We start from the raw sequence: 11,972 nt of genomic DNA on the forward strand, positions 1-11,972 counted from the left end.
CACAGAAAACCCGGCTCCGCCAGAGGGAGCGGCTGTTTTTAAGTACATTCGGGGTTTTCAGTCCTGTCCCTGGCGGTTTCAGCGAGCATAAATGTTGATTGCGAAACACCTCTCACTAATTAAAGGGGACGCCTCTCGGAGAGCCGTGTGAACAGACGTCTGAATTCACTTCTTAAAGCTTGGATACTGCTCCCCTGGCCGCCTCCAGCCGCAGAGAAATTCACCCCGCATCTCCCAAACGGCCTCACGCTGTGTGAACGGCCTTTGAAACGATTGTTCAGCCTGGCGCCCGCGACACTGGGAAGCTAGCTCTTCCGCACAGCCATGTGAGGAGACCAGGCTGAGGGAGTGTCATGTGATGGGACTAATGTGGCAGAGCCGAGAGGCACACGCCCTGCCGACCTGGGCAATTCTCCGCAGCCCACCGCCCTGTCCTCCAACCGAGACACCGTGCCTCCAGGAGTCTCGCCATGCCTGAACCGTTATCCCCAGTCACGCTGTGGTGAGTGGGTCTGTGTCCCTCTGAGAACTGGAATAGACTATCTTCCCACCATGGCCATGAGCGCTGAGTTCACGACCCATCCCTGACCCCCTGTCCGAATCCTCTGTCCACGTGAGATACAGCATGTTGGCGGTGATGTTGTGTTTATGCTTAGATGCAGTGTGATAAAGGAGTATGCAATGGATTAATAAATATGCAAAAGAACCAGCATTGGAACTCAACCAACAAAACCTCATGACTCACCCTAAGCCTCACCCCACAGACTCCCAGACCCCAGGGCTCCTCCCCCTCTCTCCCCCGGCATCCTAGCTGAGGCCAAAACAGAGAAAACCGGGCAGGATGGGGAGCAAGGCCTTATGAAGAAACGGCTGGCTGTGCCCCGTGCAGAACTAGTCAATGGCGCAGCCCTGAGCTCGCACCGACAGCATGGAGCAGGGACAGGAACAGGAGTCGGAAGTCACATTGGCCAGAAGCTCGGAAGGAGGTCTGCTGTCCTGGGACGGGATGGAGCTCACAGTCCACTGAGGCTGGCAGCGTCTGCATCAGGTTTCACGGCCAATAGCAGCTCTTCCCTTTGGGGTGAGAGTCACCGACAGGGAGGTCCCCCTGGACTCGGAGGCATCGCTCCAAAGGCCCGGCATGGTCTGTAGTGGGGGAGGGGGTTAGCGGCAGGAGGCCCTGTAGACAAGTGGCTAGTGGCCCAGCCATAGCCGCAGCCATAGCAGGACCCGTATCCACAGCCAAAGCCACAGCCAGAGCCATATCCACAGCCACAGCCTCGGCCCCGCAGGAGTCCCCGAAGTAGCTGCCGCCCATGGTATGAGGGGGTCAGGTGAGGTGCCCGGGGTGCAGCTAAAGTCTGCGTGTCCACCCTCTCCCAGGACCTGATGTCCCTCCCGGCAGCGGATGCTCCCTCTCGAGCTTCTCTCCCTCCTTTACAAGTGTTTGTCCAGGTGAGCTGATCCCGGCCGGTGACCTCGCTGGGAAGCCAGGCTACTGCTGCTCCCTGGACCTGCCTCAGCCTCGAACAACGTTAGTGTGATCGCTAAGCACACGCGTGTGCAACCACCACTGTACCGCCTGTAACTGCGGGAAGAGTCCATGACACAGCGCCTCACCGCGGTAGGTTGGGACCGTGACTGTGTTTACCACTCTGCCCTGTCAACGTCTGAGCCATCACCCATGAAACCCGGGTTCTGCTGTGAATCCTCTCTGCCCCATTACCATCTCCCTCCTCGCGGCATCTTGTTTTTCTCCTTTCCTAATGTTTCCGGGAGGTTCTCACCCTAATCTCCCCTAAAGCGTGTTTCCCAGCGTGGGGCCAGGAGTTAGCACTTCGACACGGGTGTACACACTCCCAAGAACTTTTGTCTTACTCCCCCACTAGAATATGCCCACTTTGAATACAAAAATAATCATTCCTATTCAACATTGCATTAAAGCACATCACAGAAATCAAAGAAGACATAACTATATGTGGGGTGGAAAACTCAATATTGTATTCTACCCAAATTGGTCTATATTCAACTCAGTACCAATTGAAAACTCAGCACGATATATTTAGGGATATTGACAAGCTCATTTTAATGTTTATATAGATACCAAAGATAACTAAGAAAGCCAAAATGCTTTGAAAAGGAGCATTAGCATACTCACATCACTTAATACCAAGATTGATTAGGGCCCTGAAGTAAACCGCCGTGCGGCAGGGGTGAGAGAAGGGACTCATTTGGTGGATGGAGGAATAAACAGACCCGAGAAGGAGCTAAATGGCGGCTGCCTAACGTGGATTGTTAGGATACAACCCTAACCTCAGCAAGGACTCCAGCCACAGAGACACAAACATGTGCAGGAACAAATGCCATTTGTTTATTGAAACTGTGATTTTTTTTCAAACTACAGAGTTTTAATTCCTGTGGACAATACCTTGAATAGAAACAAGAGAACAGAAAAACCACAAATTGACATTTTGAGCACAATCACAATCAAATCTCCCATCTTCAGGTCACACAATGGGCGCATTCACACTGCCTCAATAACAAACAGGAATCGGGTGTAAAAGCAGGAGGCATCCAGTCCTCACCGGGGTGTAGAGATGACAAACAGGCATCCCTTGGAGGAAAGCGTTAATTTTCCATATTTTGTTAGAGGCGCAGAGTGTTGTAGGGGATGTTCTAGCAGCAAGAGGAGTAGCATCGTCGGTAGCAGCAGCCAGAGCCGTAGCCAGAGCCATAGCCACAGCCATAGCCACAGCCGTATCTGGATCCATAGCCACAGCCATATCTGGATCCATATCCACAGCCAGAGCCACAGCCAGAGCCATAGCCAGAGCCGTAGCCACAGCCGTATCTGGATCCATAGCCACAGCCGTAGCCACAGCCAGAGCCGTAGCCAGAGCCATAGCCAGAGCCATAGCCACAGCCATATCTGGATCCATAGCCACAGCCATAGCCACAGCCGTAGCCAGAGCCATAGCCACAGCCCCCGTAGGAGCTGCCGTAGCAGTTGCAGCACATGCTGGCAGAGGTGAGGGTTCGGTGGAGGCGAAGAGGGACGTTGCTGGATGTGAGTGTCTTCTCCCCCCCTGGGAGCTTTATATTCGCTAGGAAAGGCCCGGAATGCCTTCACGTGTGTGACTCACCAGGAAATGCTCACTGATCCCGGCTTGTGCAGGTCACTCCTGTCAGTGATCATGAGAGGACTCGGTGATAAGTGGTCCATTAGTGCAGAGTCTCTCACTTTTACCGGGACCCGTGTTTGTTCCGTGTTGCCTGGGCCTCGTCTTGCGCCGATGACACATCTAGAAGGTGAGTTTCCATCCATTGCCCAGTTCCCTGAACACGTGATGAGAGACGCCTTTTACATAGCACGGCTCTGGGCGGGCCGGGAGTGTATGCCGGGAACCCCCTGATCAGCTTAGGACGCACTGATGACGTCACAAGGGACGTGTCTCATGGGCACAGCGCGGCCCTCCACAGACACTGCTCCACATGCCATAGCACAGAGCGCCTATCGTCCCATCCGCGGCACCATCTTATTGAGGGTATATTCTCACCCCGAGGGCCGCTCCTCAGTAAGGTTTTATCAGTTCAAGGTGGTCATTTCCTTCAAACCAAAATAACAGACACACACACACACACACACACACACACACACACACAATTATCCTTTACTAGAGGCCCAGTGGACAACATTTGTGCAGGAATAGGCCCTCCTTCCCCTGGCTTCCCTCCCAGCCGCCCGGGAGCCAGCACCTCCTCACTTCTGTCTGGAGCACAGCTCCTGTAGCTCCCTCCGCCACCCCACCACCCCTGTTCCCCTCAGAGTAGGCATCCTGCCCCTCCCAGCCACTTCTTGCCTGCATATGCAAATTTGCCTCCATCTTTGTGGGTTGATTTGCATGCTCACTCTGATTGGCTGTGCACGAAGCAGAGTGATGGTTCATTTGCATGTTTCTCTTTTATTAGATAGGATTGTGATGTTGAATGTTCGATCAATAAGAAGTCTTGGGGATTTTAATCTATTGGGTCACAGAGAAATTGTAAACTCAGCAGGGTCTTCCCACACTGTGGAAACGGGGGCACCATGAGGAGGGAAAACTCCCCGAGAGCCCGCAGCTCACCTGGCACCGATCCGGGTTCCGTCACCTTCGTCTGGGACAGGAAGTCTCGCTTTCTAATGCCGGGGCCGCTCCCTCGCCGGGCCCGGAGGTCTCTGCCGCTGCCGGAGGCCTTTCGCGGGAAATCACTTTGTCACAGTTACTTCAGGGTCTCTCCTTTTCCCCGGACACTCTGGTCCTGGATGAACTCACTTCGGCACCTCGTTCGGGAGCCTAACCCCTCAGGCAGCCGCTCCCCTCCCTGTCCCTACGGGGGGTTGTCTCTGACATCCGTCCCCGGGACCGGACCCCGACCTCTGGATGCGCAGACCCAATGCCCAGGGCGTCCACGGCCCCCTGACTCTCCTCCTCCACACGCCCCCCACCCCGCACCACCGACAGGTCAGGAAGAGGACAGCAAGGAGCCTGTGGCAGTGACCGCACAGGAGCAGCACCCACGTGTCAGCTCACAGGATCTGGGGTCTGGGCTCAGCCTGACAGGCATCTGGGCTCAGAATCTCACAATATCACAACCAGGGGCTCGGCCAGGACGTGGGGACACTGCCTTCAGCTCGTACATCGAGCAGAGCTGCCAGGTTTTAGTACGTATGACCCTAATAGTGCATGAAACATATTTATACCCAAAAGTATATTTTTGGCCCTGGCCGGTTTTGCTCCGTGGACACAGAGCATCACCCTGTCGACTAAAGGGTTCCAGGTTGGATTCTGGTCAGGGCACAGGCCTGGGCTGTGGCTCCATCCCCAGTGGGGCCATACAGGAGGCAGCCGGCCCATGACTCTCTCCTCATGGATGTTTCTCTCTCTCTCTCCCTCTCCCTTCCTCTCTGAAATAAAAATATTAAAAATAGACATATTTGTATTTTCATATCTGAAATTCCAATGGTCCATCTTGTGCTTTGCCTATAAGCCCTAAACATACATCTCTCAGAAGCAGCAGCCCGTCACCTTTGCCAGGGTTGGAAGCAGGTGACAGGCTGCTCCTCTCTCCCCACCCCCCGTGATGGGGAGGGATCAGGGGGAGGGGCTCGGGGGAGGGACCCTGTGTCCTGGGGTCATCTGGGACTCTCATGCCCTCACCTGAGAACTCACTTCTTAGGGGCAGGAATGATGGCGTCTCCCAGGGCAGGCAGTGAGTGACTGCGATGAGGCTCCACACGGGGCGTTTCCAATGTGTCTCCTCCTCCTCCTCCTCCTCCTCCTCCTCCTCCTCCTCCTCCTCTTCCTCCTCCTCCTCCTCCTCCTCCTCCTCTTCCTCCTCCTCCTCCTCAACCTCCTCCTCCTCCTCCTCCTCCTCCTCCTCCTCAACCTCCTCCTCCTCCTCCTCCTCCTCCTCCTCCTCCTCCTCCCGCTCAGAGGCCTCTCTCTCCCACGGGGACCAGCTCCTGCCTCTCGGGCATCTTTAACCTGGAAGCTGTCCTTGTTCCGAAATGTCCCCGCCCTTTCCCTCTGCTCACGCTCAGTCCGCCTCCCTGTGGTCTCTTCTGTGACTGCCTCCATCACACAAACCCGAGAGCCAGGGTCCCCGGACAGACAAGGCCACGGGAGCACGGAGGCCTATGTCAGCACACCGACGGCCACAGCCGCTCTGAGCAGAAGCCTCGTCGGTGCCCACGGCCACAATGCCACGAGCAGTGCGAAGACCCAGCACACGGCACCCTCTGCAGCCAGCAGGGTGGATGGCGTGTGCGCAGCGAGCCTTCCTGACTGAGGAGTGACATCCTAGCTGCTGACTGAGGCACACGTGTGTGTGTGTGTGTGTGTGTGTGTGTGTGTGTGTGTGCGCGTGTGTGTGTGTGTGTGGTGCATACATGCATTGTTGGGTGTGCTGAGTAACATGGAGAGAATGGGCAGACCCAGGTCATGGGACACGCATGCACAAGAACAAGCCCGAGGAAAATGAAGTAACAACACAACACGCAGCGAAGAAGCGGCCACCGTTTCAGAGATGAACCCACATGCGTGAGGTTCCGTGTGCCCGGCACCCCCACGGGGCTGGAAGACACAGGGGTGGCGGCGGAGCCTCGGCTGCCGTCTCTGAGGACCTCACGGAGACAGAAGATAAAGACACAGCCGCGAGGACCAACGACATGTTTATTGGGGAAGCGCCACCACGTGGAAGCACAGGGTGGGCGGCGTGGGCCGGCACGTGGCCTCCGAGCAGAACCAGGCCTCCCCCTCCGGGAGCGTCATGGAGTGACAGGGGCCCGGGCAGCACCCGGCCCTTCGGGGGGCCCGTGTCCTGCCACCTCGGACCCGCTCTGCTCGGTGGGAAGTGAGACACCAACAGGGAGGCCGAGGAGGATCGCTTCCGAGGAAAAGGCAAGTGGCAGCTCCATCCTAGCAGCAAGAATAGCACCTTCTGTAGACAAATGGGCGGTATCCACAGCAGCCGCAGCCACAGCCGTAGCCACAGCCATAGCCAGAGCCGTAGCCAGAGCCAGAGCCATAGCCACAGCCATAGCCACAGCCATAGCCACAGCCATAGCCAGAGCCATAGCCACAGCCATAGCCAGAGCCATAGCCACAGCCATAGCCAGAGCCATAGCCACAGCCATAGCCAGAGCTGTAGCCAGAGCCGTAGCCAGAACCATAGCCATAGCCAGAGCCGTAGCCACAGCCGTAGCCGCAGCGGCTGCAGGAGCTGCCGTAGTAGTTACAGCACATGGTGCCTCAAGGGGATCGGTCTTTGGAGGAGGAGCGGCTGGGGGTGGAGTGTGGAGGCCCCCTCCCGCCCTGAGACCTTTATACCCCAGGACGGGCAGGCGGGGCGCCCCACACGACTCCCGCGTGGCCTGTCACACAGCAATCTTCATGGTTAACGAGCTGCTCAGCCTCAGGACACATTCTCCAGGTGTGATGCCCAGGCTGGGCCCAGCCGGTCACAAGAATTGTAACAAAACAGACACAATCCACACAGTGCACAGGGACAGCTCACCTGCCTGAGGGGCACGTGACTGAACACGCCTGTGGAATGTCACCACGCTGGTGCAGGCTTTCCCTCCAGGCCAGGAGGCCCCTGTGCGCCCAGGGACATGAGTGGCCACAGGGCGACACGCCGGCCTCAGCCCTCGGCACCACGGGCGAGTGCCTGGGCTGGAGTGAGGGCCCTCGGCCGGGCCCAGAGCAGGCACCCTCAGGTGATCCGGCGTGTGCAATGCACCCTCAGGGAAGCCCCTCGGTCTTGTCCGGGAGCAGCACCCCATCTCAGGAGCTTCTCAGAAGATGCATCCCTCGCCCTCGGGGCTCAGTGGCTCCATGGTTGAGCATCGACCTAGGAACCAGGAGGTCATGATTCAATGCCAGTCAGGGCACAGGCCCAGGTTGCAGGCTCGATCCCCATTAGGGAGTGTGCAGGAGGCAGCTGATCCATGATTCTCTCTCATCACTGATGTTCCTATCTCCCTCTCCCTTCCTCTCTGAGATCAATAAATATTTTTTTAAAGGAAGCATCCTTGAGATGCACAGCGGGAGCTGTGTGTAACAGCCCTGTCCTCGCACAGCCCAGGTCCAACCGCCGTGGTCTCAGCCCCAAGCCCCTCGGTCAGCGTGAGCCACGCCAATGCCCGTCTGTTTCCTGTGAGTCCACAGAACGAGGCACTCGCCAGCTGTGTTTCCACCTGTAAAGCGGCTATTTTCTTGAAGAGGACATAATATAAGAAAAAGTATTATTATGATTATCTCCCTCTAGAGCTTTGGAGGCACACTCCTACTTATTACTTCATCGGATTCTTTTTTTCTCATTTTTATTGATTTTTTTACAGAGAGGATGGGAGAGGGAAAGAGAGAAACATCGATCAGCCGCCTCCTACACACCCCCTACTGGGGTTGTGCCCGAAGCCAAGGTAACATGCCCTTGACCAGAATCAAACCCGGGACCCTTCAGTCCGCAGGCTGACCCTCTATCTACTGAGCCACACCAGCCAGGGCACTTCATCTGGTTCTTTCATAAACAATGAGAAACAATCTGAGTTCCTCACATGCACACACATTACAGTGAGAAGACCGTGGCCAAGGATGGTCCAGTCTCGCCCAAGAACACGTAGGGCTGGGGTCAGAGTTGAATTAACTCAACTCCTACTCTGACGTAGGCCCTGGCTGCGTGAGTGAGGGGAGGAGATGCGAGACCAGGAGTGTGAGTGTCTGCCTGTAGCAAGCGGAGAAAGGCAGGGCCAGCCCGGGGGAGACAGACAGAGACTCGCTCCCGAGGGTGTTCCTAGAGCACAGAGCTCAGCTCGGGGGTAGGCACCCATGTCTCACAGGACCTACGCGCAAGGCCCTGACCTGCAGGCGCCGTTCCTGGGGTGGACCATGGAGTGAGACATGGGTGCCCAGACCTGAGCTGAGCTCTGTGCTCCAGAAACACCCTCGGGAGCGAGTCTCCATCCCCCCAGCTGGCCCTGCCGTTCCCCACTGGCTACAGGCAGACACACAACTCTTGGTCCCGCATCTCCTCCCCTCACTCACGCAGCCAGGGCCTGCTCTCAGCACAACCCCGCAAAGAAGCTTTCCCACCTACATCCTCACACCGTCTGCCAAAGCCGTTGCAAACTGTTCTAGCAATTAATCCCACAAAAACGTGAGAAGCAGGACCGAAGCATCAGGAAATAAGCGACTCCAATAAAACCCACTAATTTGTCGCCCAAAATAGATGGACAAGCATGATGCCACGTCAGCTGGTGTCCCAGCCTGTGTCAGAGTTGGCAGCTGTGGGGCATACGTATGATAGATGCTCAGAACACGGAACATGGGTGCCTGCCTGTGTCTATTTACAGGAGGACCTGGACACCAACGTGGAGTGGGCTGTGGTCCTCTGGCCGTGGGGCAGTAGCAGGTATAGCTCTCTCCACCGATCAACATCTTCCGCTCCTCCAGTGTGCTTCTGTACATGGCAATGCCCGTCTTCCTTTCCTCAGCCTCCTCCAGAACCACACATACACACACAGAGAGGCACACGTGCACACACAGAGACACCTGTGCACACACGGACATGTGCTCACAGAGAGACACACCCACACACACAGACACACACACATATGCACATGCATGCGTGCACACACAGACACACGTGCCTGCAGAGACATTCATGCACACATACACATACACACGTGCACACTTTTTCTGCTTGTATTGCCCCCGCTCCTCATACGTTAGCAGCACTGGGCGTTCGCTCTGCTGAAAGTATAGAAATTCTCTGACTGAGAGAGACGCACACTTCAGATTCCTAAACCTTGTGAAATGGTAGATTGTGAAGGCTCCTTCCTGGATTATAAATCACCTTACCCGTGCCCTCACAATCATCCTTGCTTTTTGTAGGCTGCCTTCCACGACAAGAAATACCAAACCATCAGCTAACTTTCCAAAGAGCGGTCACTGTCAGCAGTCCCTTCCCGCGATCGGTCCCTAGAGCGCGCTCAGCCTCCGGTCTGACCCTCGGAGGTGCTGCTGGGGAACTGCCTGCCCTGGAGGAAGTCCTGTGTCTTCCCCCCTGGACACCTGCAGCCTGGGGGGCCTCCCCAGGGCTGACTCAGTCCCCAGTGGGGGGCGTGCAGGAGGCAGCTGATGAATGATTCTCTCTAATCACTGATGTTTCTCTCTCTCTCCCTCTCCCTTCCTCTTTGAAACCAATGAAAATATGTTTTAAAATTTTTTTAATTAAAAAAAAACAACAACAACAACAAAGCAATGGGCCGTCCCATCCTGAAGCCACCCAGACGCGCTAGTCCCATCCCTCCAGCTGCCCACGGAGCAGCCACCAGGCTCTCCCACAAAAGCAAGAACCGGGCACCACCTGCTTCTTCCCCTCTCACACGCGCTGCTGTCCCTTCTGGTTGTTCTTTACAATGGGCATCAGCTCATCGTCCAACTCCCAGTGCCCCCTGAGGGACATCCCTACACCCAGCCTTCCCCTCCTTCCTATTCACCTGGAGGATTCCCTCCAGAGCAAGAATAGGCTGTCTCCGTTCTTAGTTACCATTATGGCTGCTCTTCTGCCTTTACCTAATCCTACCCAATAAAAAAGTAATATGCAAATTGACCATCATTCCAACATACAGGATGGCTGACCCCATGTGGACACAAGATGGCCGCCACAAGATGGCCTGCAAGGGAGAGCAGTTGGGAGGGACCAGGTCTGCAAGGGAAGGCAGTTAAGGGAGATCAAGTCAGCAAGGGAGGGCATTAGGGGTGACCAGGCAAGCAGAAGAGGGAAGTTGGGGGTGACCGGGCCTGTGGAGGAAGGTAGTTGGGAGGAGGGGGACCAGGCCTGTAGGAGAGGGCAGTTAGGCATTAATCAGGCTGGCAGGGGAGTGGTTGGGGGTGATCAGGCTGGCAGGCGAGCAGTTGGGAGCCAGCAGCCTGGATTGTGAGAGGGATCCCAGATTGGAGAGGGTGCAGCCTGGGCTGAGGACACACCCCACCCCACCCCTCATGCACAAATTTCGTGCACCGGGCCTCTAGTTTAATATAAACACTCTGAGAAGACAGTTTGTCATCTTCCTGCTTTGTCTGTAGTGTATAGCATTTGTCAGTTAGGTGACAAATCAATTCCATCCACCTCCATGGATGCAAACAAATATAACTGCACTCCCACCAAATGTGGACGATATAATGGAGAGTTTTTCTTCTAATGCATCTTTTCTTTAATGCTCTACTCGTCAAGCTTAGCACCTTTGTCTGCTTCTAGTTCCTCAGAAACCCTGGAAGCTGTCTGCTTCCCATTTCTCCTTTAGGTGCCCTGGCTGCATCTCTCTCTCTGGGACTTCACACAGCTCCTCCTAAGAATGTATCATTTTGCTTTTTCTTTCCCTTCCAGGTCCATTGTTCTGAAATGGGGTGATTTGTGCTCGGGTGTGTGAGTGCCCTAGAAGCTGAGCCATAAGAAACAAATGGAGAAGTCATTTCTTAGGATTCAGGTACAAGACAAAAATGCTTGTATTGCATCCAGGGGGAACCCACAGTGAAGTCACACACTTTAGCCCAATTTTCAAGATCGCCCATAATGTTTCAAAAAGGAGGAACTCACAAGCCAGTCCACACAGATTTCTTAGAACCAAAAAAAAGCACATTTTTATTAAAATGGTGATTTGCAAAACTGCAGGATGTTCGTATCATCAACACCATCAAACAGACAATGGAGACGAAGGCATCCAGGATGACATTCGGAAACCAGCCAGGTGGTAACCACAGGCCATGGGCACAGACGCAGAAGAGGGCAGTTGGAGGGTGGGGTGAGATTTCTCGGATGCAGGAAACTCGAGGGTGGGTGCTGAGTCAGGCTAACTTCGGGGGTCATTTCAGAAGCCCGGGAGGATTGGAGAGTGGTGCTACCAGCAAGAGGAGTAGCATCTTCTGTAGCACAATGGCCTGTAGCCGTAGCCACAGCCATAGCCTCTTCCGTAGCCACAACCGTAGCCACAGCCATAGCCAGATCCATAGCCACAGCCGTAGCCAGATCCGTAACCACAGCCGTAGCCAGATCCATAGCCACAGCCATAGCCAGATCCGTAGCCACAGCCGTAGCCAGATCCATAGCCACAGCCGTAGCCAGATCCGTAGCCACAGCCGTAGCCACAGGCGTTGCCATAGTAACTGCCACACATGCTGTCAGGAGGAGTGAGCTTGGCTGTGCTTCGGGAGGTGGTTCTGGGTGTGAGCCCCCTCCTGCCCTGAGCCCTTATATACCGTCCGGCGCCAGCACGCATGCCATTCCTCCTGAGCCAGCAAGCATTCAAACAGTGACATGCTGTGCGCCAGTCACGGCGGACAGCCAAGCCGCTCTGCGTGGGATGAGCTCATTATTTCGGAGACGGTTTTATTACAGAGCATCCTTCTCGCTGGCTGTCTCAGGGAGGC

General features: G+C 55.4%; 3 protein-coding genes across 3 annotated transcripts; all 3 read right to left on the bottom strand.

Annotated features, from left to right (window-relative positions):
* Positions 1–2,559: 2,559 nt before the first annotated feature.
* On the bottom strand, positions 2,560–3,040 carry LOC118714123 (keratin-associated protein 21-1-like). Its single transcript, XM_036429050.2, has one exon. It carries the CDS (start codon positions 3,016–3,018, stop codon positions 2,677–2,679), a length of 342 nt encoding a protein of 113 aa, XP_036284943.1. The 5' UTR covers positions 3,019–3,040; the 3' UTR covers positions 2,560–2,676.
* A 3,418-nt stretch (positions 3,041–6,458) lies between these two features.
* Positions 6,459–6,785, bottom strand: LOC118714124 (keratin-associated protein 6-2). The gene has a single exon (XM_036429052.1). The coding sequence runs from the start codon at positions 6,783–6,785 to the stop codon at positions 6,459–6,461; it is 327 nt and encodes a 108-aa protein (XP_036284945.1).
* A 4,658-nt stretch (positions 6,786–11,443) lies between these two features.
* On the bottom strand, positions 11,444–11,719 carry LOC118714125 (keratin-associated protein 21-1-like). The gene has a single exon (XM_036429053.1). It carries the CDS (start codon positions 11,717–11,719, stop codon positions 11,444–11,446), a length of 276 nt encoding a protein of 91 aa, XP_036284946.1.
* Positions 11,720–11,972: the final 253 nt, after the last annotated feature.

The sequence above is a fragment of the Pipistrellus kuhlii genome, unplaced genomic scaffold (assembly GCF_014108245.1).
Source record: "Pipistrellus kuhlii isolate mPipKuh1 unplaced genomic scaffold, mPipKuh1.p scaffold_m20_p_99, whole genome shotgun sequence".
NCBI lineage: Eukaryota > Metazoa > Chordata > Mammalia > Chiroptera > Vespertilionidae > Pipistrellus > Pipistrellus kuhlii.

Bases quoted from the DNA above. Each gene is read 5' to 3' on its own strand.
- LOC118714123 (XM_036429050.2), bottom strand. From the start codon at position 3,018: ATGTGCTGCAACTGCTACGGCAGCTCCTACGGGGGCTGTGGCTATGGC.
- LOC118714124 (XM_036429052.1), bottom strand. From the start codon at position 6,785: ATGTGCTGTAACTACTACGGCAGCTCCTGCAGCCGCTGCGGCTACGGC.
- LOC118714125 (XM_036429053.1), bottom strand. From the start codon at position 11,719: ATGTGTGGCAGTTACTATGGCAACGCCTGTGGCTACGGCTGTGGCTAC.